The sequence below is a fragment of the Gorilla gorilla genome, chromosome 21 (genome assembly GCF_029281585.2).
Source record: "Gorilla gorilla gorilla isolate KB3781 chromosome 21, NHGRI_mGorGor1-v2.1_pri, whole genome shotgun sequence".
In the NCBI taxonomy this organism is placed as follows: domain Eukaryota; kingdom Metazoa; phylum Chordata; class Mammalia; order Primates; family Hominidae; genus Gorilla; species Gorilla gorilla.
The window spans coordinates 62,994,409-63,019,215 of NC_073245.2; the positions used below are offsets into that span (position 1 = coordinate 62,994,409).

Sequence of the window (24,807 nt, forward strand, 5' to 3'; positions counted from 1 at the left end):
AGCTTTTTAGGCCACTTGTAAGTCTTGATCAGCTTTAGCTTGAGGATTTGGGGGTGGGGAAGGATGATGGACAGAAATAAGTTTAGGGTTAGCCTTCAAATGGAAGAAACGGGAATATAAAATCCTCGTCTGTGCTGATCATGCTTCTCAAGAAAGGCTGAAATTCAGGCCCAGTGAACACACTTGTGGCCTTAACATCTCTCAGAATGAAAGGATTTTCTTCCTTCACAATACCTTTATCAAATTCCAACTATTTTCTACATTTCTTCCTTATACAACCCAGGCGCACGGGTTGAAATAATTTTCCTTAAGAAATCCAGGAAGCTCTGGCCTGGCCCTCCCTCTAGAAAGGAAAGTCCAAGTAAAGAGGGATGCCACACCTGGGGAAGGGAGAGAGGATGTGACGACGCCTCCAGGAATGCAGGGCCCACGCAGGTGCACTGGCACCCACGAACTTCCTGATAAATCAGTACCGATAACAGGAGTAAAACTCAACCACCCAACACTCACTCACACAGAGCTGGGGTGCTGCTCCCAGGGTGTGGCCTTGCCAATCAGGGAGAGGAGGAGGAGACCTAAGAACGGAGCTCTCTAAAGGTGGTGACATGGTTTCTAGTCCAGCCATGATCAGAGTGTGGTCTCTGGGAGTCCCTGAGACCCCTTTACGGGGGTCTCTGCAAGGCCAAAACTGCTTTCACAAAACTAAGACGTCATTTGTTCTCATCATTCCCATTGTCTCACGAGTATACAATGGAGTTTTCCAGAAGGGACAAGACATGTGATGACATCATCACTCTGATGACTGTTGGAATGCATGCTTGTGTACTCCCATGTTTTGGACACATCCGTTTTAATTCTAAGATAAATATTGAAAGACATTACACATAAACAAAGTACTTTGGGGTCCACCATGATTTTTAATAGTGTAAAGGGGTCTTGAAAACAAAAAGGTTGGGAACTGCTGTGCTAGTCCAAACAGGGGAGTTACAGGCCCTGACATGCACTTTATTTCCGGCTGAACTTGAGTCACCTCCTATGTGCTTTCAAACAGGGGGTGGAGGCAGCTTGCTTATTTATTATACAGCTTGGATTGGTGTCCTTTCCACCTGTGCTGCCACAGGTGGCCAGAAAAACCTTAAATCCTCCCACAAAACGTCTGGTTACCTGAATCCTCCAGAGGGAAAAAAAATGAGCTTCTCGCCTTTGAACCTAAGTGGGGCAAAGAGCCTGCAGAAGGGACACCCTCAGTGGCAGCACCCAGCAAAGACCCATCTGAGTACCCGCTGGGAGTCGGGTTCTGTGCCACTCAATGTCAGCAAAGCACAAGCCGTCCCTGCGCCTTCGGGAGCTTTCATTCTAGGCTGGTGGCAGATTACTCACAAAACTCACATGCACACAAAAATGGAAAACCTGGAATTTGTCACAAGTGCTGGGCAACAGGGGTACAAGTGTTAGGAGGCCTCCGAGGTGGGCAGGGAGATGAGGGGAGGAAGGTACCCTAACCACTCTTCTTGCCAAATCTCAGGTTGGACCTTCCCCTCCACCTCCATTCCCCTGCCCCCTTCCTGGCTTGCAGGTTTCAACAGCTCTTGGATTCCCAGGTTCCACAGGGAGACCTTGGGACCTGGGAATCTTCTCCAGCCAAAAGCTTCAGTCTTCTCCTCTCCTCCCCATGACCAACAGGGTCTGTGTGAAGAGAGGCCGGGCTCTGGGACGTTGAGAGAGGAGGATTCAGCGTTTTGTTGCTCTGGGACACAGCTTGGTCACTCCGGGAAACGAACACAACCTAGAGGCTGTCATTTGTAGAAACAGCGAATGGCCAAGGAATGGCGGGAGGAGGGAAAAGGAAGACTTTTAAAGAAAAAAAAAAAAAAGCCCTGAAAGACTGGACTAGAAATCCTCAGGGAGGCTGGGCCTGCAAGGAGCCTTCCCGCGCCTCAGCCCACTTTCCTTCCCTCTCGACCTGACGGACTTAGGGCGTGCAGAGTCTCTTCGGACAAAATCAAGCCAAGAGAGCCCTAAGCTTCTCCCCCAGCAACTGCTGCAGAGGCGGGAAAACTTGAATTTTGCAACCAAGAGTTGCAGCGGGACGCCTAAGCGACGATAAGGGGCGGTGGAGGGGCGTCGTTGGGGGCTGCAGCATCCCAAAGTGGAAGCGGGAAGGGGGACCGGCTGGAACCGAATAGCCCCGCGGCGCCTCGGCAACCGGCCGGGCGGCGCATCCAATCCCCTGGACCGTGCGTATGACTGGCGCGCGCCAAGCGGCGCGAGCCCCGGCGGAGCCGGGCAACCAGGCGCGCGCTCGCGCGTGCGCAAAAGACCCACCCAGCCGAGCCCTTCTTCAGGTGCGCTCGCGCTTCCGGCCGGCCTCCCCGCGTGCCTTCCCGGGGCGGAAACTCCAGAACCCGCGCATGCGCCTTCTGGCTCTCCGGCCTGAAGTGGGGCGGAGGGCCATGGCTTCAGGTGATCCCGCCCCTCCCTCGTAGCGCAGGACCAATCGTGCGGTGGTAGGCGGGGTTTTGAGGAGGCAGCCCGCCCACGCACCGCGCGAGGCGTGTATCGATTGGTTGGCGCCGCGGGCGCAGGTGCGCGCTTTCTATTGGGTGTGGGCGGAACGCGAGGGATTGCAGCATCTTCGGGGGCTGCAGGTGAGCGCGCGCCGCGGCTGTGGCCCGCTCGGGTGCGCGCGCCGCGGCTGTGGCCCGCTCGGGTGCGCGCGCGCGCGGGCTCGCGGGGGAGGCGGCAGAGGGAGAGGTTGCGGCGCTTGTGGCCTCTGCTCCGCCCCCTCTTCTCCTCCAGCGCTGTCGCCGTCGCCGCCGGGGCCCGGAGGGAGGGAGCTGCTTCCCCGCCTGCCGCGCCACCAGTCCGACCCTCGGTCCTGCCGTGTGAGCAGCTGGTGGAGTGGAGCTCAGCGCGGACGCCGGAGCTGCGGCCGCCCCCTCTGCAGGTGCCTGTGAGGAGGCGCCCGGGCCGCAACCGCTTTCCGAGATCCCCAGTGGCGCACTCGCTCCCCGCGCTCCTGAGGGGCCGCCCGGCCGGAGGAGGCCGTCGCGGGGCTCGGCGTTCAGCATGAACCGCAGCCACCGGCACGGGGCGGGCAGCGGCTGCCTGGGCACCATGGAGGTGAAGAGCAAGGTGCGCGGGGCCCGGGCTGGGCGGAGCGGCGGGCCTGGGGGGCCGGGGCCTGGGAGAGGCCGGGCCAGGCTCGGAGCGCCGGGGGAGGCGACGGGCTGAGCTGCCCCGGGGTCTGGACGGTGCGGTCGGGAGACTGTGGGTAATAAACTTGTCGAGGAGGGGGTGGCGGGGGTCAGGGGGCGCTAGTGTCCGCCCCTGGCCCCGGCAGGAAGAAGACCTAGTCCAGCATTTAATCTCATTCCGTAAATCTCATTCCCGTGTTCACGGACGGGAGTAGGGGCCAAGGTATATCCAAGGATGGCACACACTGAGTGGAGTGCGAGGCTGCTCAAAAGGTGTAGGAGAATCCTGCCTGCTGGGCTGTGAGTAAAGGGTCCTGGACCACCCCGTTGTTCCCACTTTCTGTGGTTAAGGGGCGCATCGAGTGGCGAAGGAGAGAGCCCAGTGAACTAAACAGCCCTTTAAAAGTTCGCTTTGCTTCCTGCTGGCGCTCTTTCTAGCACTAACTTTGGTATGCATTTAATCTGTAAAATTAGTACTATCACCTTACGTTGGAGTAGCACTTTACAGTTTGACTCTAGATGCTCTTTTCATTCCATCCTGCTACCTACTCACATCAAGTGCTTTTCCCCTTGACCAACGGTATGCCAATCTGCTGATAATTACTTCGGTATTCACTGAATTTCTAAATCTCAAGGCTCGGTGAGCAGGGTAGTCTGTAGGGAGGGATTAGTTAGGGAATGCCTTCCAAAGGGGGTTTTGAGCTGGAATTTGAAGGTGATCGGCAGCCAAGGGAACACTTTCAGCAAGCGTTTCTTGAGTTAAAAGGAGCTTAGATAATCTAGCCCAATTCTCTGAGAAGACTGAGGCTTAGAAAGGTTATGACTTCCTCAAGCTGTTTTTTTGCAAAGCCTTCATGCCTTTTTAATAACTTCTAGGCATTACAGAATACAAAACAGGACACTGGCTGGGCCCTGAGAACATTTAAAATAGAATTGAGAAGGCCAAAACACAGAAAAGGAGAAAATTGAAAGTATATCAATTTCAAAAAAAAAAGTAATGGAGCGTCATAGATTGTAAGACTACTAAGGAGTATGTAAAATCAAGGAGTGATTTGAGTGAGGTACAGTGGAGTAAGGAAAGCTTCCTAGAGCCTCTGGGTAGAATAGTTTTATTGTCTAGGGTTGATAAGCAAAGTTCTGTAAGTTTCTGTAACTGAGAATCACATCGAGAAAATCGACATTCGTTTGTAACATCATTAAAAAATGTGATTTGAGTATGGGCGCGGTGGCTCACGCCTGTAACCCCAGCACTTTGGGAGGCCGAGGCGGGTGGATCACCTGAGGTCAGGAGTGCCAGACCAGCCTGGCCAACATGGTGAAACCCCATCTCTACTAAAAATACAAAAAATTTTTAGCCGGCCGTGGTGGCACATGCCTGTAATCCCAGCTACTTGAGAGGCTGAGGCAGGAGAATCGCTTGAATCCGGGAGGTGGAGGTTGCAGTGAGCCAAGTTTGCACCACTGCACTCCAGCCTGGGCAACAAGAGCAAAACTCCATCTCAAAAACAAAAACAAAAACAAAAAAAAAAACGGTTTGGCACTTACATGAGGATTGGCACTAGTTTCAGAATTAGTAAGAAAAGACGTGTAGTTACAGCAATTTAAGGAATGTGCATGTCCATGTGTCCTCTGTGCACAGCATAGCAAATTGAAGTGACTTGCTTGAGCTATAGCGTTAAGATGACCCAAAATACATAGCAGAACTTTTCCTTTAGCGGTATGGTGGCAGTAGAGGTTCCATGCCCAGTGGTTGAACCTTCTTATGGCATTTTTGTTATAGGTCTAGTTTGGATTTGTGGGCGTTGAGGTTATGGAAAGAAAAACACTTGTGATATTGCATAATCTTAAAATTTTAAGTTTATAGCCCTAATCTTGGTAGCAAGTCTTTAATTTTTTTCCACAGAAGAAAATGAGTAGGAATTCTAAGTATACTGATAAATACAATCAAATAGTAATTTATCTCTAGTACTAAGAAACCTTGAGTGCTTTAAAACTGGAATTTCAGGCTTTTTGCCTTTCTCTTGTCAACTGATTTGTGAATCTTTCACTTACTTCTGTCTAAACTACATGTTGTATATTTGAACTGCCATACTGCACTTTCAGCGAACTGTCTCTTTTAAATAGAATCATACACTGATTCTAGGAACATGTGCTGAATGAAGTCTGTCCCACTATTCTAGCTGTTGACAAATAGGCAAGATATAGGTAGTGAGTGTTTCTAGTATGTCTGTGGCACCTTATATGTTTCAAATATATATTGCTGATACATTTATTTTCAGCAGATTGAAACATTTGTCACCTTAACCATTTAAAAAATATTTGGAAGGGTTTTTGAAACAGTATTTTCTTTGACATTGCTTTAGTGATATCACAGCTTTTTACAAAACTGATTGCTAAGATTTTATAACCAAAACTAGGTAGTGTGCCGGTCCTTTTTTTTTTTTGAGACAGGATCTTGCTCTGTCACCGGGGCTGGAGTACAATGGCACGATCACGGCTCACTGCAGCCTCAACCTCCTGAGCTCAAGCGATTCTCCGATTTCAGCCTCCTGAGTAGCAAGACTACAGGCGTGCACCACTACACCCAGCTTATTTATTTATTTATTTATTTATTTATTTTCTAGAGATGGGGTCTCTCCATGTTGCCCAGTCTGATCTTGAACACCTGAGCTCTAGTGATCCGCCCGTCTCTACCTCTCAAAGTACTGGGACTACAGGCGTGAGCCACTGCACCTAGCTGGTCCATTTTTCTCTTACTATTTTCAATTTTGTTTTATCTTTTTAGAGACAGGGTTTTGCCATGTTGGTCATGCTGGTCTCTAACTCCTGAGCTCAAGTGATATTCCCACCTAGGCCTCCCAAAGTGTTTGGATTACAGGCATTAGCCACAACACTGGGTTCCGGTCCATTTTTAGGATCTCTTTTTCTTCATATAAACAGTAATGTTGGCCAGCCATGGTGGCTCACACCTGTAATCCTAGCACTTTGGGAGGGCAAGGCGGGCGGATCACCTGAGGTCAGGAGTTCAAGACCAGCCTGGCCAACACGGTGAAACCCTGTATCTACTAAAAATATAAAAATTAGCGGGGCGTGATGTCGTATGCCTGTAATCCCAGCTACTCCAGAGGCTGATGCAGGAGAATTGCTTGAACCTGGGAGGCGGAGGTTGCAGTGAGCCGAGATTGCGCCACTGCACTCCAGCCTGGGTGACAGAGGGAGACTCTGTCTCAAAAAAATAAAAAAATGTAATAAAGCAGTAGTGTCAACATTATTATCTTCACACGTGGAAGGGAAAAATAGTAATGATAAAAGAATGGAGAACGTAAATATACCTATAGTTCAGTTTGTGGTACCAGCTAGTATGTGACTTTTCTTTGGTAACTGATTTATCTTCCTAATTGTATCTCTAGTGTTGGGAAGATTCTTAATCAATAATCTTGATGATGTCCTTTAATAACCCTGGAACAGTCTTTGAGTCATAAAATTTCCTAATTGTTATTCATAGGCAAATAGACTATGAAAATTAAGTTTGCATTTCTAGAATGTACCAACAGACACTGGGGGAAGGGAGGTCCATACACATTCTGGATGGCTAGGGCAAACTAGGCTATGAAACAGTTGTAAATGGTTCACAAGTGAATAATTGCTGATTGAATCTTAATTTTGTCTCTTAGTGCTTTTGTTCATGTAAAAAGTTCCCTTAATCCTATTGTTGTGTTGCAAGAAGCATAACAATTCTCTTGGGGTTTTTTTTCCCATGCCAATATTGGCAAAAGTGCAAATATACCATGAAGCCATACAGTTTTTTATTGTTTTTATCATAGCAGTTAAGCAAGAGAAAAATCTTGAGCGAAGAAATTTCATCCAAAAGCTTTAACAAAAACATTGAAGCCCTAAAATGTTAAATGATCAGATGTTATTCCCATTCATACATCAGGGGAAGTGATAAACCCTGTGGATGAATCAGCAAGCGCTAGCAACTTCATGTTGTGATACCAGAATAAAGAAAATGGAGGAGAAACTGTGACTTTTGATAACATCATGAGACTAACTGATATGAAGGGTGTTCCCTGAGTTTTTATTTACTTTGAAATGTGAAGGTGTGACTAAACTTTTTGAGAGCCTTAGGTATGAGTCACCTTATTTTCTTGACAGATGTTAGTGTTTATGTTTCAGGAATGTGTTTTGGGAACTATTTTAATTTTTTGTTAGAGGTAAGAGGTGTTTTTAGTGAGTTTTGATGTTAAAACCACTGAGGAGTATGGGTGTAAGCAGAGCAGATGAACTTTAGATAGAGCAAAACCAGTGAATTCAGATGTCCCATGGGACCTTTGGGAAAATGAAGTGACATATTTGTAAACTCAAATTATTATGGTAGGGGCTTTCTCTACATGATGCTTAAGGCTGTCCCAACAGTATTTCTCTTTTCCTTTTTTCTCTGGGACATAATATTTTTACATTAGTATTTCTTGCTAGTAATAGATAGGTGGAAGAAATATGAGTTCAGTGGTTAAACACATTAGGCAAACGTTCGTTTAAATATTTTTAAAAATCAACATAGGGCTTAAATGAGCCTTTAAAGTGCTGGTCTCCGCAGTGATTCCCAAGAGCATAATTATGTAGCATTTCTCAAACTTACATGACTGGGACACTTTTTGAGGAAGGCAGATTAACTTTTCTTAGGTTTCCACGTTTGAGGAAATGCCACGTTATTCCCACAGTGTTATAAATCCTGTTTATCATGGACTAGATGAAGCCAGTCCTCAGTGTTTTGGTTTTTTTTTTTTTTTTCTTTTTTGAGACGGAGTCTTGCTCTGTTGCCCAGGCTGGAGTACAGTGGCGTGATCTCGGCTCACTGCAACCTCTGCCTCCCAGATTCAAGAGAGTCTCCTGCCTCAGCCTCCTGAGTAGTTGGGACTACAGGCATGTGCCACCACACCTGGCTAATTTTTGTATTTTTAGTAGAGACGGGTTTTGCCATGTTGGCTAGGCTGGTTTCGAACTCCTGACCTTGTGATCCTCCCGCCTCAGCCTCCCAAAGTGCTGGGATTACGGATGTGAGCCATCGCGCCTGGCCTCAGTTCTTAGTGTTGAATAAGAGTCACTTTTAATTATTTGACATTGGGAAAACAGAGGTGTAGGGAAACAGACTTCAGAATCAGAACTGTGAAGGTAAGTATTGGGCGTGATGGAGGCTGTCTTCCTCCCCATTCCACCCCATTTGTGTGATCTCTTAATACCTCCCTGAAGTAATTATTCTCTTTACCCACTAATTGGTGAGCTTCTGGAGCAGGCTCGAGGCTTTCAATCTCTAGGGCCTAGCACTGTGCCAAACACATAAACACTTTGTGCGTTAATTGGATAGTTATAGGACATACATTTGATGTATTACTGAAGCTTATTTTTTTCTGCATTAACATAGGGAAGATCATACCTTAACGCCACGTAGCTCACAGTTCTTTTTGTATATTTTGCTGTTGATTCTTACCACATACCATGAAATCCTAGTTCCATTTATGGGGGAGGACGCTTAAATGCTTTCCTTTGGTCAAAATAACGACTTGGACAAGTCTTTGGTACCCCATGATGCACCTGAGGAGAGCATTGCTGTCAGAGTCTGGGCTCCAGACAGGGTTTGAGCTGAGTCACCATGCAGAACAGTCCGCAGTAAGGCCTAGGTACCCCAGGGATAGAGTTGAGCCTGCCTCTCTTGAAAGGAATGCTCTTCAGAGACACAGCAGTCAGGAGGCACATTCTTGTGCCTTTCTTAGGCTTTTTAAAATCCCTGATAGTAAGGTTCTTCACAATAGACAATCTTTCCTTAATTAAAAATACTTGCTCTGCTCGTTAATTTTTCTATGGCATGCATTTTCAAATTGGGTCCTTTTACTTTTTTTTTTTTTTTAAGTAATATGTTTGTTAACGTTTATAGTTTGGAGCTGAATTTCGTCGGTTTTCGCTGGAAAGATCAAAACCTGGAAAATTTGAGGAGTTTTATGGATTACTACAACATGTTCATAAGATCCCCAATGTTGACGTTTTGGTAGGCTATGCAGACATCCATGGAGACTTACTACCTATAAATAATGATGATAATTACCACAAAGCTGTTTCAACGGCCAATCCACTGCTTAGGATATTTATACAAAAGAAGGGTAAGTATCACTGTTTAGAAAAATTGTGTTAGAAATAGAAATAGTGTATTTTCCCCACTGAAAGGATACCCAGACTTTGCCACAAACTTAGTGAATAAACATTTTGTGTGAATCTTCTTATGTTAACTAACATGTGGGTTAAAACATTTGTGATATTGTTGGTTTAATTAATATCTTTATGCTTCACTAAGTGTACTTTAGAAAATTTATATTTCTAGTTACTTTTGTGTTAACCTCTTTGGTTTTATTTTTCCTTAAGTAGAAATTGGGAATTTATTGAATATTGGGAATTTATTGAATCTTCACTTTATCAAATGGATTATTCTCCACTCAGAAAAATGTGAAAAAAGTGTGACTTTGGAATCCAAAGCATTCCTGTTTTTTGGTGGCAACCAACTTTCAAAGGCTGTATTTACCAGTTAATAAATACCAGAAACAAAGCCATTTAATCTTCCTGAGTCTCAATGTCTGCACCTATAGAAAGATTACAATATATTGTAGAATTACTGTGAGGATTAAATGAGCTAAGTGCAGTGCCCTGGCTTATCGTAAGCACCCAGTAAATACTTTCTTTCTTTTACTTTTAGGATACTTTTTAAAGAAATTGTATAAAACTAGTTAATTATCTGGAAAATGAGGTGGGAAGTTACTATTATGGAGGGATGTAAACACTGATATTAATTAGTCTTCCAAAAAAACTGAAATCACTATTTGGCAATAACTTTCTTTCTTTCTTTTTTTTGTAAAGACTGGGTCTTACTATGTTGCCTGGTCTCCGGTGATCCTCCAGTCCCTGCCTCTCAAAGTGCTGGGATTATAGGCATGAGCCACCATGCTCAGCCAAGAATTTTCAAATGTATTTTGAGTCCTAAAACTTTTTTTTTTAATCTCGTAGCCTCTGTGTGTGTATGTATGTGTGTCTGCAGATAGGCAGGGTAGGGCTTATTATGGTATGTACCATTTATTCCTTTCTCAATTGTAAATGAAGTGGTTTGGGAAGCCAGCATGAGAGCATTGAGCCTGGTATTGGGATAAATTAAAGACTTGTGGTATTTATAAGCCAACCCAGAAAGTAGCTTGACAGCGGCCAGGCTTGGTGGCTCACGTGTGTAATCCCAGCACTTTGGGAGGTGGAGGTGGGCGGATCATCTGAGGTCAGGAGTTCATGACTAGCATGGCTAACATGGTGAAACCCCACCTCTACTAAAAATACAAAAATTAGCTGGGCATGGTGGCACATGTCTGTAATCCCAGCTATTCAGGAGGCTGAGGCAGGAGAATCAGCCAGGAGGTGGAGGTTGCAGTGAGCCGAGATCGCACCACTGCACTCCAGCCTGGGCAACAGAGCAAGACTCCTCAAAAAAATTTTTTTGAAAAGAAAGTAGCTTGAGAGAATGGGTAGGGATTATCTTTGAAGGTGAAAACTATTTCTAATCAGTTGATAAGCATTAGACCACTCCCAGGGCTCTGGAATTCCACTGATTATGTATCTTTGCTTTCCTGGGTTTGGAGGAACTAACGTCCACCAACAAAGTAAACCTCCAAGGATAACCTCTGCCTATATCACTTGACTATTTTACAAAATACTTTCACACACAAATTAATGTTCCCAAAGTTTCCTGAGATGGATCTCAAAGGTAATTAACAGGAATGCGATATAATGAGAGTATGACCTTAGGAAGATTCAGTTGGCTGTTCAGGATGAATTGGAGTGGGCAGCAGTCTTACAGTAGAGAGCCAGGAGCAGGCGGTAAAGAAGTGAGGAGACTGGCCTAGAAGTAGAGGGGAAGGGTGGGGGGAGGGGAGGAGGCAGTGGCGGGAAGGTAGGAGGGGAAATACTTGGGAGTCACTGCACTCACTGTGGCTGCTTTGCAGTGAAGGAGAGTCCAGCAGAGCATACCTTGATGGTTTGAGTCTGACAGCTGGGACAGTGTCATGAACAAGCAGAGTAGATTGATTTGGAAAAGAAAATTATGAATTTTGTCTTAGGACAAATAATCTTAACCAATCATTCAGGAGATTGGAAATGGTAGACAAAAGTTCAGGGTAGAAATCCAAAAACTAGTTAGATTTGCAAGCTTTTTGAAAAGTGATAGTTAAAATTTTGGGAGTAGACATAAAGGCTATCTGAGATGAAGACCATGGATAGAACCTTGGAAAGCTATATATAGAGTGCTGGAAAAGGAGGAAGAATTTAAATAATTATGGTTGAATAATAGGCCTTTCTTGTTAGCAATTGTAATTTTCTTTAAAAAGTTAGTTGCTGTTTGGATGTGCATTCAAATATTGAGTGGGTTTTTAAAGTATTGCCATCTGCAGAATTTTGTTGGATTATCCCCTTTGTTAGAAAGATTATGACAGTTGAGTTATACCACCACATGTTTTGTTAATGGTATTATACTCTTGCATGATTATGGAATTAATCCTAACATCTTTTAAGGGTAGTTATCTTTTATTTCCTTTTTAAATTTTTATTTATTGGTGGTATAATTTTTATCGAGACCTTTGATGGTTTTTATTGTTGTCATAGGAATTACAACTTAGAAATATGTTTCTGTGTGCAAATGTTTTCTATGTATTAATGGTAAAATGTCCAATATAATTGATAGCCCTTAGAATTTGATTTAGAAATAGGCAATTCAACAGAAATATTTTAGATTTTAAAAATATAAATTTAATACAAATATGACTTTAGCAAAAATGAAAGTAGGTAGTCAGTTCATTCCTGCTTAAAACCCTCTGATGATTTCCCATTGCAACCAGAATAAAATCCCTTCTGATTTGGACTTCCCAACCTCATCTTCCCTCATTCTCTCACTCCCTCATCACAGTCAGCCACACTGGCTTCCTTCCTGTTCCTCAGACTTGATGAGCTTGTTTCTTTTTTTTTTTTTTTTTTCTGAGATGGAGTCTTGCTCTGTCACCCAGGCTGGAGTGTAGTGGTGCAATCTCGGCTCACTGCAACCTCTGCTTCCCAGGTTCAAGTGATTGTCCTGCCTCAGCCTCCTGAGTAGCTGAGACTACAGGTGCGCGTCACCATGCCTGGCTAATTTTTGTATTTTTAGTAGAGATGGGGTTTCACCATGTTGGCCAGGCTGGTCTCGAACTCCTGACCTCAGGTGATCCACCCGTCTTGGCCTCGAAGTGTTCTGGGATTACAGGTGTGAGCCACTGCACCCAGCTATGAGCTTGTTTCTGTTTCTGTGCTCTTATGCTTGGTTATTCTTAAGGACACTTCACCCTCAGTTCTTCCCACGTCTGCCTCCTCCTGCTTAGCTCAGATAAGTTTGTCAGAGGAGTCTCTTCTGACTACCCTAACTAAAGCCCTCCACCTTCCCACCTTTACCACATCATCCTCTGAAGACCTGGAAATATCTTATTTAAGAATATGTTAACTTGTTTCCTGTCTGTCTTGTTTACCATCAGGTCCCAGCATCTAAATCTGGCAGACTTACTTAGTGTACTATAATGCATGCACTCTTTTTTTTGTGGGGGGGGGACGGAGTCTAGCTCTGTCCCCCAGGCTGGAGTGCAGTGGCGCGATCTCGGCTCACTGCAAGCTCCACACCATTCTCCTGCCTCAGCCTCTGAGTAGCTGGGACTACAGGAGCCCGCCAACACACCCGGCTAATTTTTTTTTTGTATTGTTAGTAGAGACGGGATTTCACTGTGTTAGCCAGGATGGTCTCGATCTCCTGACTTTGTGATCCGCCCGTCTCGGCCTCCCAAAGTGCTGGGATTACAGGCGTGAGCCACCGCGCCCGGCCACACTCTTTCTTTTAAGCAAAGTTGAGCAGATGCTTAATTAGAAATCTGATTTTATGTAAACCTCAATGAACATTTAATTCAAGAAACTAATATAAAGTATGACATTAAGTATAGTTACATTTTACTGCTTGATTACAGCACATTTTCTGTTTTCTTTGCTTTTTGATTTCAGTTAGGCATCAGTAAGGCAGAAGTTACACTTAATATGTACTGAGTGTTTTTTTTTTTTTTTTTAAGTCTTGCGCTGTCACCCAGGCTGGAATGCAGGGGCGTGACCTCCACTCACTGCAACCTCCGCCTCCCGGGTTCTCGTGCCTCAGCTTCCAGAGTGGCTGGGACTACAGATGCGTGCCACCACGCCCAGCTAATTTTTGTATTTTTAGTAGAGACAGGGTTTTGCCATGTTGGCCAGACTGTTCTCAAACTCCTGACCTCAAGTGATCTGCCCACCTCGGCCTCCCAAAGTGCTGGGATTACAGGTGGGAGCCGCCGTGCCTGGCCCCAAGTGATTTATTTTATTTTATTTATTTTTTTTTGAGACAGAGTGTTACTCTGTTGCCCAGGCTGGAGTGCAGTGGTGTGATCTCGGCTCACTGCAGCCTCTACCTCCTGGGCTCAAGCGATTCTCCTGCCTCAGTCTCCCAAGTAGCTGGGACTACAAGCGTGTGCTACCATGCCCGGCTAATTTTTGTGTTTTTGGTAGAGACAGGGTTTCACCACATTAGCCAGGCTGGTCTCAAACTCCTGACCTCAGGTGATCTACCCTCCTCAGCCTCTCATAGTGCTGGGATTACAGGTGTGAGCCACTGCGCCTGGCCCCCAAGTGATTTTTGAAAAGCAAATTGCAAAACCATTTTAAAATTTAAAACTATGTGATCTTTTAACATCTGATACTCTACTAAAATTTCTTTAAAGTGAAAGCTTACAATTCAATGTGTAAACTACTTTATAGTCTGAAGTTTAAGATAGTGTTGTTGGATATCTTGAAAAATTTTTATAACAATTTATTGTTAGAAGAAAAACCCCATACTCTATTCCTAGAGCAGTTATCATGGGAGCAAAAACAAAACACAAGAAACCTGGTATCTTAAAAGTTATTTTCATGCAGAGGATCCCAATCCCCCATTCCCTGTTAAGAGTATTAGAGTTTATCCTAATTGACTCGGGAGATGGGGAAGAGAAGGTACAGAATAGACTTTTCCGCTCTCATTGTTGAGGTTATTGCTGTGCACTAAAAATTTTTTAAAAAATATTTAAAGCTTGCGCCTTTTAAAAATACTCAGGTCATTCCTGTCAGTTTGGAATTCAGCCAGGGAAATGTGTATTTTTAAAAGCTTCCCAGCCAGTCCTGATAATCAGCCAGGTGGAGGATCTGTTGATGTGCTACAGAACAGACCCCTCTCCAGATCTAGTCAGAATCTCTACATCCCGACTTCTTGCTATAACACCGTCTGTTTTTGATTGACACCAGACACATATGTTTACCTCTTCGATTTATTCTAGTTTTATTAGGAACACTAGGAAGGCTTTGCTTTAAACTTTGTCTCTCATAGGGCATGCCCTCACACAGATGTGACTTTGTGGCCCAGATGCTGGTAACTGGGCATCTAAATCATCTCTTAGACTTTGTGCATTGGACATTATTTTGTAGATGTCTTTTAAGGTTACATTTTTACGAATCAGGGTTTAGTTTAAAGTTGTCTAAGGAATATACATTTTAGTAGTAAATTGTAAACTATAGTTTTAACAAAAGATATGGCCCAGAAATGAAAAAAATAAATTACAGCCTGTAATCCCAGCATTTTTGGAGGCCGAGGCGGGCGAATCACGAGATCAGGAGATCGAGACCATCCTGGCTAGCATGGTGAAACCGTGTCTCTACTAAAAATACAAAAAAATTAGCCGGGCTTGGTGGTGGGCGCCTGTAGTCCCAGCTACTCGGAAGGCTGAGGTAGGAGAATGGCATGAACCCAGGAGGCGGAGCTTGCAGTGAGCCTAGATCGCGCCACTGCACTCCAGCCTGGGCGACAGAGCGAGACTCCGTCTCAAAAAAAAAAAAAAAGAAATTGTGGAGTAACATCTCAGTATGTGACACCAGTTATTCACAACAGAAACGTGGGTGTCACCTTTGACACATACCTATTTTTTAGTCAGTCACCAAGCCTATTAAAACTGTGTTCTAGTTATTTTTCAGATTTGTCTCCCCATTTCCATGTCCTCTGCTCCAGGCCAGGTGCCATCCAAATTTACTGAAGTAGCTTCTTTTTTTTTTTTTTTTTTTTTTCTGAGAAGCGGTCTCGCTCTTGTTGCCCAGGCTGGAGTGCAATGGCGTTATCTCGTCTCACCGCAACCTCCGCCTCCTGGGTTCAAGTGAGTCTCCTGCCTCATCCTCCCGAGTAGGTGGGATTACAGGCATGCGCCACCATGCCTGGCTAATTGTGTATTTTTAGTAGAGATGGGGTTTCTCCATGTTGGTCAGGCTGCTCGCGAACTCCCGACCTCTGGTAATCCGCCCACCTTGGCCTGCCAAAGTGCTGGGGTTACAAGTGTGACCCACTGCACTGCGCTGGCTGCAGTAGCTTCTTGTCCTCCCCCTCCACATCCTTCTCCAGCCTGCAGCCAGAGTGAGCTTTGTAGAAAAACCAAATGAGTTCACTATCACTGTCTTCCCTTAAAATCCTTGATTTTCTTCCCTTTGCCCTTAGGCTAAAGTCTGTAAACTTTGGTACTTCCCAGGAGGCCCTGTTTGTCTGTTTGGCCCCTGGCTGCCTCTGACTCAGCTCCTGACTCCCTCTCTCCCTCCCTCCTGCTTTTCACCCTCTGTTCTAGCTGTATTGGATTTCTTTGTCTGGCCCTCCCTCTTCTGGATATTGTCGAGTCCTGTGCCTGGAACATTCTTCTTGCCTTCTACTATTAGCCCCTGGCTGGTTTTCCTCACAGAATCACTTCCCTGGAGAAGCCTTGCCTTACTCCTACAAGCCAGGCCAGGTCCCCTTTACATACTTCCCCAGCATGGTGTGCTTATAGCTCTCAGCACCTTTGTTATAATTTAGTTAGAGTATTTGAAATTATTTGTTAGTTGCCATCTCCTCTTTTAGATTGTAAGCACCATGAAAGTAGACACCATCCCTATTTTATTCACCAAATCTGTACCACAGAGCACAATTCCTGGCACATAGTCAGTGTTCGTTAAATATTTGGTGATTAATTTTTCTGTATTAGGAATGAAGGGGTCTGCAAAATTTGAATATTTAATTTGCTTTAAGTGATATTTAATCTTTTTAAAGTTGCCAGATCTGGCCAGGGGCAGTGGCTCACGCCTGTAATCCCAGCACTTTGGGAGGCCAAGGTGGGCGGATCGCCCAACGTCAGGAGTTCGCCACTAGCCTGACCAACATGGTGAAACCCTGTCTCTAATACAAAAATTAGCCGGGCATGGTGGTGCATGCTTGTAATCCCAGCTACTCGGGAGGCTGAGGAAGGAGAATCGCTTGAACCCAGGAGGTGGAGGTTGCAGTGAGCCGAGATCGTGTCATTGCACTCTAGAGCAAAACTCTGTCTCAAAAAAAAAAAAAAAGTTGCCAGGTCTATCTCATTTAACCATTTTATATTAGAGCAAGAGTTGGCAAACTAAGGCCTGCTGGCTGCTTTTGCATATAAAATTTTCTTGGAACAGGGTCTCACCATTGCCCAGATTGGAGTGCAGTGGTGCCATCTTAGCTTACTTCAGCTTCGACCTCTCAGGCTCAAGTGATCCTCCCACTTCAGCCTCCCAAGTAGCTTGGACTACAGGCACAAACAAACCACCATGCCCAGCTAATTTTTAAAATTATTTTTGTAGAGACAGGGTCCTGCTATGTTACCCAGGCTGGTCTTGAACTACTAAGCTCAAGCAGTCCTCTCACCTCGCCCTTCCAAAGTGCTGGGATTACAGGCATGAGCCATCATGCCTGGCCACATAATATTTTATGGATTGTCTGTGGCTGCTTTTACAAGAGTGATTATATAGCCTGTAATACCTAGACATTTACTGTCTGACTCTTGACAGAAAACGGTTGTCAACCCCTGGATTAGAACATTTTAAAACATTATTTCATTATTTGATTTCTTCCTCTGAACTTCAAATGGGGCATAATCTTGGACTTTGTTGATGACTGTACTATAATGGTTGCTGTTTTGTTACTGTATGGGGATACTGATGGAGCTTATGTAGAAGTTTTTTTTTTTTTTCTAGATTTGCTTTTTACTCACTGTAAAACTTTTATGTCTTACATCTGCCTGCCACCCACAAATGGATCCTTACCCTTTGCTCTGAATGTGTGGTTTATGACCCTCTATGAGCAAAGGAATGAGATTACTAGGCTTTTCAGAATTAATGTTTAAAGAGTAAGAGGTTCAGAGGGAAGCCCTGCAGGATAAGTGAAGAACAGCCACTATTTGTGTGTAAGAAAGTAAGACATCCAGTTTGACTATTTGGAGGCCTTCTAGGTGGATCCTTGTCTGTTCAGTTAGCCGAGATCATTGGCTGAAGAAAAGGCTTGGGTTAAATGTGGTGCTGCTGTATCAGCCCATATCATGCACTGTTGCATAAGTGAATTTATACAAGTGGACAGTTGCTATGATCAAGTTTTCAAACTTTCCGTCTCATTCTGAGTTTAATGCTCTGATAGTGTTCAGGTAGAAAGTCAACTCCAATTCCTTGTGGACATTCACCTTTACACTTTAACACCCTGAACCCTGGCTTTCTGCCAAAATATTTTCTTTCCCAGTGGCTGGAAACTGATTAGCTAGATGGGAGAACAAAGGTGGCTTTGTACTGGGGCATATTGCTTTTGAGAATTTAGCAGAGAGCATTCAAATGGAGTCTGGATGTGATGCCAAATTATGCAGATTTGGAGTTTATTTTGGTTAGGTTTCCCATGAGTAGGTATGTAGGCAACGTAATATTGTTCTCAGTTTATATGGTCTGGAATTTCCCTTATAAATGTTATATAGGCTTTCCTTATTGATTGTTTTAAAACAGAAATATGTATGATTTTGAGAAAACACATTACCAGAAGACTATTCTTGATAGGTTTTTTTGCCAAAAAGATTGTTGTACCAATGGATTTATATCCAAAGCCATATTATAAATACATTTCTGTCTCTGTAAGAGCCCAATGCAAATACTTATAAATGATTACAAGTGTCCCCAAGGGGAAAAAAATGCCAAAAAAATAAGGTACCCCTAACCTTATATATTTATCTGAAACTAGGTTTTGAAGAGTGTTCACGCAGCATCAGAAAAGAATACTAAAGCTCCCCGTACTCTGACATAATTGATACTTGGCATTCATTATTGTGACTTGGAAGATACTAGCCTAGTAAGAAAACCTGGGCTCTAGTTATTTCTGTGTAACTTACATTGTACCCTTAATTTATTGGTTATAAAGTGAAGATGATAATAGTTTAGCAATGAGGGGGTTTAGGATTAAACAAGAGAATATGAGTTGAAGCGCTATACAAACGCAAGATGGTGAGATTGGTGTTTTCTGTGGCAGCAGCTGAGACTAGGATTTTCAACTATTTCTTTTGTGGAGGAGGAGGGAAGCCATTTATTTTTTGTTGTTGTCTTTTCTTTTTCTTTTTTTCTTTTTTTTGCCTAGCCACTGGAAAACCAGGGAGAGGCATTATTGAAGTTGTTGTTTTTTTTTTTTTAATTCATGTAAATTTCACTTTTTAGTTTATCCTCATTGTAGTTATTTTTGAAAATACTATTTTAACTTTTGTTTCTGCTGTTAGTTTCATTTTCTGTTTTACCTCTCATTCTCTGATGAAATGTTTTGTTTATAGACTGTCTTCCTTCAGTCATATAATGTAACCATATCTGGTGTTAGGTGTTCTGTTTTCCCTTTTAGTTTATTATTTAATTAGGTGGCCGTATTTAAAGATCGGAAGATTTTGCCTAAAAACAAGACTTTCTGGCATGAAGAAAATCTGCCAGGAACTGAGAAGCAGCTATGCCATCTAAATGAGGCAGGAGCTCTCCCGTTTGCCAGAGTCCTACTACTTCCTATTGTCTGTGTCACCACCACTGAGGACAAAATACCATTGCACTTTATGCATAGTTTTTCACACAGTAAAGAAAAAAGTTAAAACTCTACCTTTGCCTCTTTCAAAATGAAAATGAGAGATCAAGAATTCCTGCTGGGCGAGGTGGCTCACACCTGTAATCCCAGCACTTTGGGAAGCTGAGGCAGGTGGATCACCTGAGGTCAAGAGTTCGATCAAGACCAGCCTGGCCAACATAGTGAAACCGCATCTCTACTGAAAATACAAAAATTAGCTGGGCATGGTGGCGCATGCCTGTAATCCCAAGCCACTTGGGAGGCTAAGGCAGGAGAATCGCTTGAACCTGGGAGGCGGGGGTTGCAGTGAGCTGAGATCATGCCTCTGCACTCCAGCCAGGACGACAGAGCGAGACTCCGTCTCAAACAATAGCAACAGAAAACTGAGGGAGAGTGTTTATTTGCAGAATACCAAAATTCCTAAGTGTTTGTTTGATATGCATCAGCATCAATTACATTATCTGCCCACTCAGCCTCTGATATTGGTATATGATTTTACTCTCTGATTTACCTTGAGAATCAAATATCCCACTTCAAGTCTTTGAGTTGAATATGATAAACATGCAAATTGCAGGCGTGTTTTTGTTTTGTTACTGAGGCTGGAGTGCAGTGATCATAGTGCGCTGCAGACCTGAATCCTGGAGTGAAGCCATCCTCCCATCTCAGCCTCCCAAGTAGCTGGGACTCCAGGCAGACGCTACCTACCACACCTGGCTAATTTTTTTTTTTTACTTTTCATAAAGACAGGGTCTCACGCTGTTGCCCAGGCTGGGCTCAAGTGATCCACTCACCATGGCCTCCCAAAAAAGCACTGGGATTATAGACGTGAGGCACCACGCCCAACCACATTACAAGTTTTTTAAACAAGTGAAGGAAAAATGTATTTTAAGTAGCTGGTTTAAAATGATGTTTTAAGGCCGGACACAGTAGCTCTCACCTGTACTCCTAGCACATTGAGAGGCTGAGGCGGGAGGATCTCCTGAGGCCAGGAGTTCAAAACCAGCCTGGGCAACATAGCAAGACCCTATTCAAAAAAAAGTAAAAATACATATATATTTAATGATGTTTAAGAATATGTAAGATCTGGCCAGGTGCGGTGGCTCACGCCTATAATTCCAGCACTTTGGGAGGCCGAGGCGGGTGGATCATGAGGTCAGGAAATCGAGACCATCCTGGCTAACACGGTGAAACCCCATCTGTACTAAAAATACAAAAAAAATGTTAGCCAGGCCTGGTGGCACACACCTGTAGTCCCAGCTACTCGGGAGGGTGAAGCAGGAGAATTGCTTGAACCCAGGAGGCGGAGGTTGCAGTGAGCCGAGGTCACGCCACTGCACTCCAGCCTGGTCGACAGAGCGAGACTCCATCTCAAAAAAAAAAAAAAATATGTAAGATCTATCATAGTTTCATTTGCCATATTTAATGTTTAAAAGTGAATGAGCTCTATCAAATTTAACTTCAACATTGGTTTATTTTGTGATGTGTATTTGAGATGGCCACCTAGTGGTTTTTTCTGGTATGGCATTTTACTACTGTACTAGATTATGATCTGATTAGAATAAGCTTATTAGCTAGTTTGTTTATATACCAAATATATTTTGAGTTATCCTTTCTGTACAGATTCAGCTGCAAGTGAATAGATATTTTTACAGCATTTCTATAATTATTTTGTTTTATTTTTAAACAGAAGAAGCAGACTACAGTGCCTTTGGTACAGACACGCTAATAAAGAAGAAGAATGTTTTAACCAACGTATTGCGTCCTGACAACCATAGAAAAAAGCCACATATAGTCATTAGTATGCCCCAAGACTTTAGACCTGTGTCTTCTATTATAGACGTGGATATTCTCCCAGAAACGCATCGTAGGGTACGTCTTTACAAATACGGCACGGAGAAACCCCTAGGATTCTACATCCGGGACGGCTCCAGTGTCAGGGTAACACCACATGGCTTAGAAAAGGTTCCAGGGATCTTTATATCCAGGCTTGTCCCAGGAGGTCTGGCTCAAAGTACAGGACTATTAGCTGTTAATGATGAAGTTTTAGAAGTTAATGGCATAGAAGTTTCAGGGAAGAGCCTTGATCAAGTAACAGACATGATGATTGCAAATAGCCGTAACCTCATCATAACAGTGAGACCGGCAAACCAGAGGAATAATGTTGTGAGGAACAGTCGGACTTCTGGCAGTTCCGGTCAGTCTACTGATAACAGCCTTCTTGGCTACCCACAGCAGATTGAACCAAGCTTTGAGCCAGAGGATGAAGACAGCGAAGAAGATGACATTATCATTGAAGACAATGGAGTGCCACAGCAGATTCCAAAAGCTGTTCCTAATACTGAGAGCCTGGAGTCATTAACACAGATAGAGCTAAGCTTTGAGTCTGGACAGAATGGCTTTATTCCCTCTAATGAAGTGAGCTTAGCAGCCATAGCAAGCAGCTCAAACACGGAATTTGAAACACATGCTCCAGATCAAAAACTCTTAGAAGAAGATGGAACAATCATAACATTATGAAACCGTGGTTTGAATGTTTTCAGAGTGAGGATGCCATGAGGACTTGTACATTTGGCTAGTTTAAAAGCATATATACCTCTGACCAGTGATGTGGAATAGGCATGAGACGAGTAACGTTGCAAGCTTACAATATTATTAAAGTAGTAGTTTGATAATTGTTAATATAAACTTCGGTGGATCAGAGGTGAATTTAAGTCCAAAACAAAGGGGCCTTTGCTGATGAAGTTACGTGCTTTTGCTATTTTGTCTGTGGAGAATCAGATGTTAAAGCACATTCTTGGAACTATGTGAGAAGACTAGATCATTTCTGTTGGAAGTGGTTGCATATTTAACCTGCTGTGCAGAGCCCAGTTAATTTTTCCTTTAACTGTATTTTTAAAATTCTAATGTGAAGTCTGATTCTCTCTTGTGGTACATTGGGGACCTCAGCTCTTAAAGGTCTCATGTTCCCAAAATTGTATTTTGATTTTTTTTTTTTTTTTCTTTAGTGACTGGGTCTCACTCTGTTGCCCACACTGGAATGCAGTGGCATGATCACGGCTCTCTGCAGCCTCAATCCCCTGGGCTCGCAGCAGTCCTCCCACCTCAGCCTCCTGAGTAGCTGGGACCATAGGCACATACCACCATATCTGTCTACTTTTTGTATTTTTTGTCGAGACAAGGTTTCACCATGTTGCCCAAGTTGGTCTTGAACTCCTGGGCTTAAGCAGTCCTGCCTCGGCTTCCCGAAATGCTAGGATTAGAGCCACTATGCCCAGCCTATTTTTGATTTTTGTTTTTTTAATGTTCCTTTCTAATAAGTTGTAACAAATGATGTTCTCAAGTGCATTTCCAGTTTCTTTTCTTTTCTTTCTTTTTTTTTTTTTTTTGAGATAGAGTCTCGCTCTATCGCCCAGGCTGGAGTGCAGTGGCGCGATCTTGGCTCACTGCAAGCTCCACCTCCTGGGTTCACACCATTCTTCCACCTCAGCCTCCCAAGTAGCTGGGACTACAGGCGCCCGCCACCATGCCTGGCTAATTTTTAGTATTTTTAGTAGAGACGGGGTTTCGCAGTGTTAGCCAGGAAGGTCTCGATCTCCTGACCTCCTGATCCGCCCACCTCGGCCTCCCAGAGTGCTGGGATTACAGGCATGAGCCACCGTGCCCAGTTGTGCAATTCTGGTTTCTAAGAATCAAACCACTTGGTTGGTTTTAGGAGTTGCTTCCCATGTTATAAAGCTCAGGAAGCTTTTTTTTTTTTGAGACAGAGTCTGTCACCCAGGCTGGAGTGCAGTGGTGCAATCTCAGCTCCCGGGTTCAAGCAATTCTCCTGCCTCAGCGTCCTGAGTAGCTAAGATTACAGGCGTGCGCCAACACATCTGGCTTATTTTTTTGTATTTTTAGTAGAGATGGAGTTTCACCATGTTGGTCAGGTGGGTCTCAAACTCCTGACCTCAAGTGATCCGCCCATCTCCTCCCAAAGTGCTGGATTGCAGGCATGAGCGCCCAGCCAGGAAGCTATCTTTTCTTGAGTTATGAAACTTTGCAACAGTTGTTCAAATTGGTGTTTGTCCTTCCTATAGCTTTCATATTTGCAAATTAATTCTGTATGGCTATATAATTTATGTTTTAAAGGCAATTCTCTTGACTTTGGAAATATGGAAGTCTCTCCTTTAACCTATTCTTGTTCCCATTCCCAGTCTCATTTGAAATCATTCCTTTTATTGTTAGTGTGTGTATTTTTGTTGGTGTGCTTTTAATGCATCCAAGTATGCATCATTTTGGATAAAAAATACATCCAAATTAAGATGTTTTAACACATAGGACAAACTTGTGCACTTTTTATGCCAAAAAAAAAAATTGGGTTTTCCTTCATGGGATTTCTAGAAACACTGCCTACACTTTATGAAAACTACATAGTATTCACCTGTGACAGGTAGAGTTTATCACTATTAATTTTATGAGGCTATTTATTACTTTCCAGTGCATCCACTTAGAACAAGCTAAGAGTAAGGCTGCTAACTTTAATTCCTTGCCTGATTTTATTGTACAATGTGCACAAGCACAATGGTATGCTTGTATATAGAAACTAAAAATACTATGAAGTACATAAGTTCCCTATGGCTTATGGAGAGTTATTTATTAATTAACTTTATGGTAGGGCTAGTATGAATACCTTTTTAACAATTGTGTGCTATTACAACAATGAAGATTCAAATGACTCCGTTTTGAAGGATGTTTTCTCTATATGGTAAAGTATATATGAAGAAGTCTTGATTACGTGAAGATCACTTGACTCAGAATACTTCAATGTATTTTGTTCACATTACCACTAAGCATATTATCAGTAAACTATTAACTGACTGCACATTATGTAATACGTTGTACTTTTTGTTGAATTCACCGAAGTTCTTCCATTTATATACTATTTTTAATGGCATTCCGGCTTTAACATTCTGTGAGTCTTATAAATTTGACTCTTGAATGGCAAAATAATGTTAGTATGTAGAAGGTTAACTTTCATTTATAATATAAGTGGTGCAGGGGTTCAACATTTAAGTAAAAATATTCTTACACACTACCTCTCTCTCTTTTTTTTTAAAGTTTTAACATCAGAACTTTTGGGGGAAAAACTACTTCAGGGCTTGACGTTTTGTACAAATTTTAACTGTAAAATACAGGTTTATCTTGTACGCATTCATGGAAATGGAAATCAAAGCTGCTAGTGCTTTTTATTTTAATTATCCTGTTAAGGGTATCTATCAATGGTATTTTCAAGTAGATCTCTGTTTCTTGAATTATTGGTGAAATAATTGATTACTAGATATATTGTAAAACCAATAGATCCTGGTTATACGATAAAATATCAGCTCATTGGTAGGCTGAATCAATTATTTCAAGTGCACCTTATTAACAAACGTATCAGTGGATCCAACATAAAATTTTATAGTACTAAATGTCAAGCCTAACTGTGAATTTTGTTCTGTATCTTAAGTAAATTTATGATAATGTTCTTGAGCTATCAACAAAATATATGTACTTTTGTGAGCTATGAATTTTCTAATTAAATTTTACATGCTATAA

General features: G+C 43.2%; 1 protein-coding gene across 1 annotated transcript; it reads left to right on the plus strand.

Annotated features, from left to right (window-relative positions):
• The first annotated feature begins 2,435 nt into the window (after positions 1 to 2,435).
• PARD6B (par-6 family cell polarity regulator beta) lies at positions 2,436 to 24,807 on the plus strand. The gene is made up of 3 exons (XM_004062361.5): positions 2,436 to 3,135; positions 9,130 to 9,352; positions 20,915 to 24,807. The coding sequence occupies exons 1-3, from the start codon at positions 3,070 to 3,072 to the stop codon at positions 21,742 to 21,744; spliced, it is 1,119 nt and encodes a 372-aa protein (XP_004062409.1). The 5' UTR covers positions 2,436 to 3,069; the 3' UTR covers positions 21,745 to 24,807.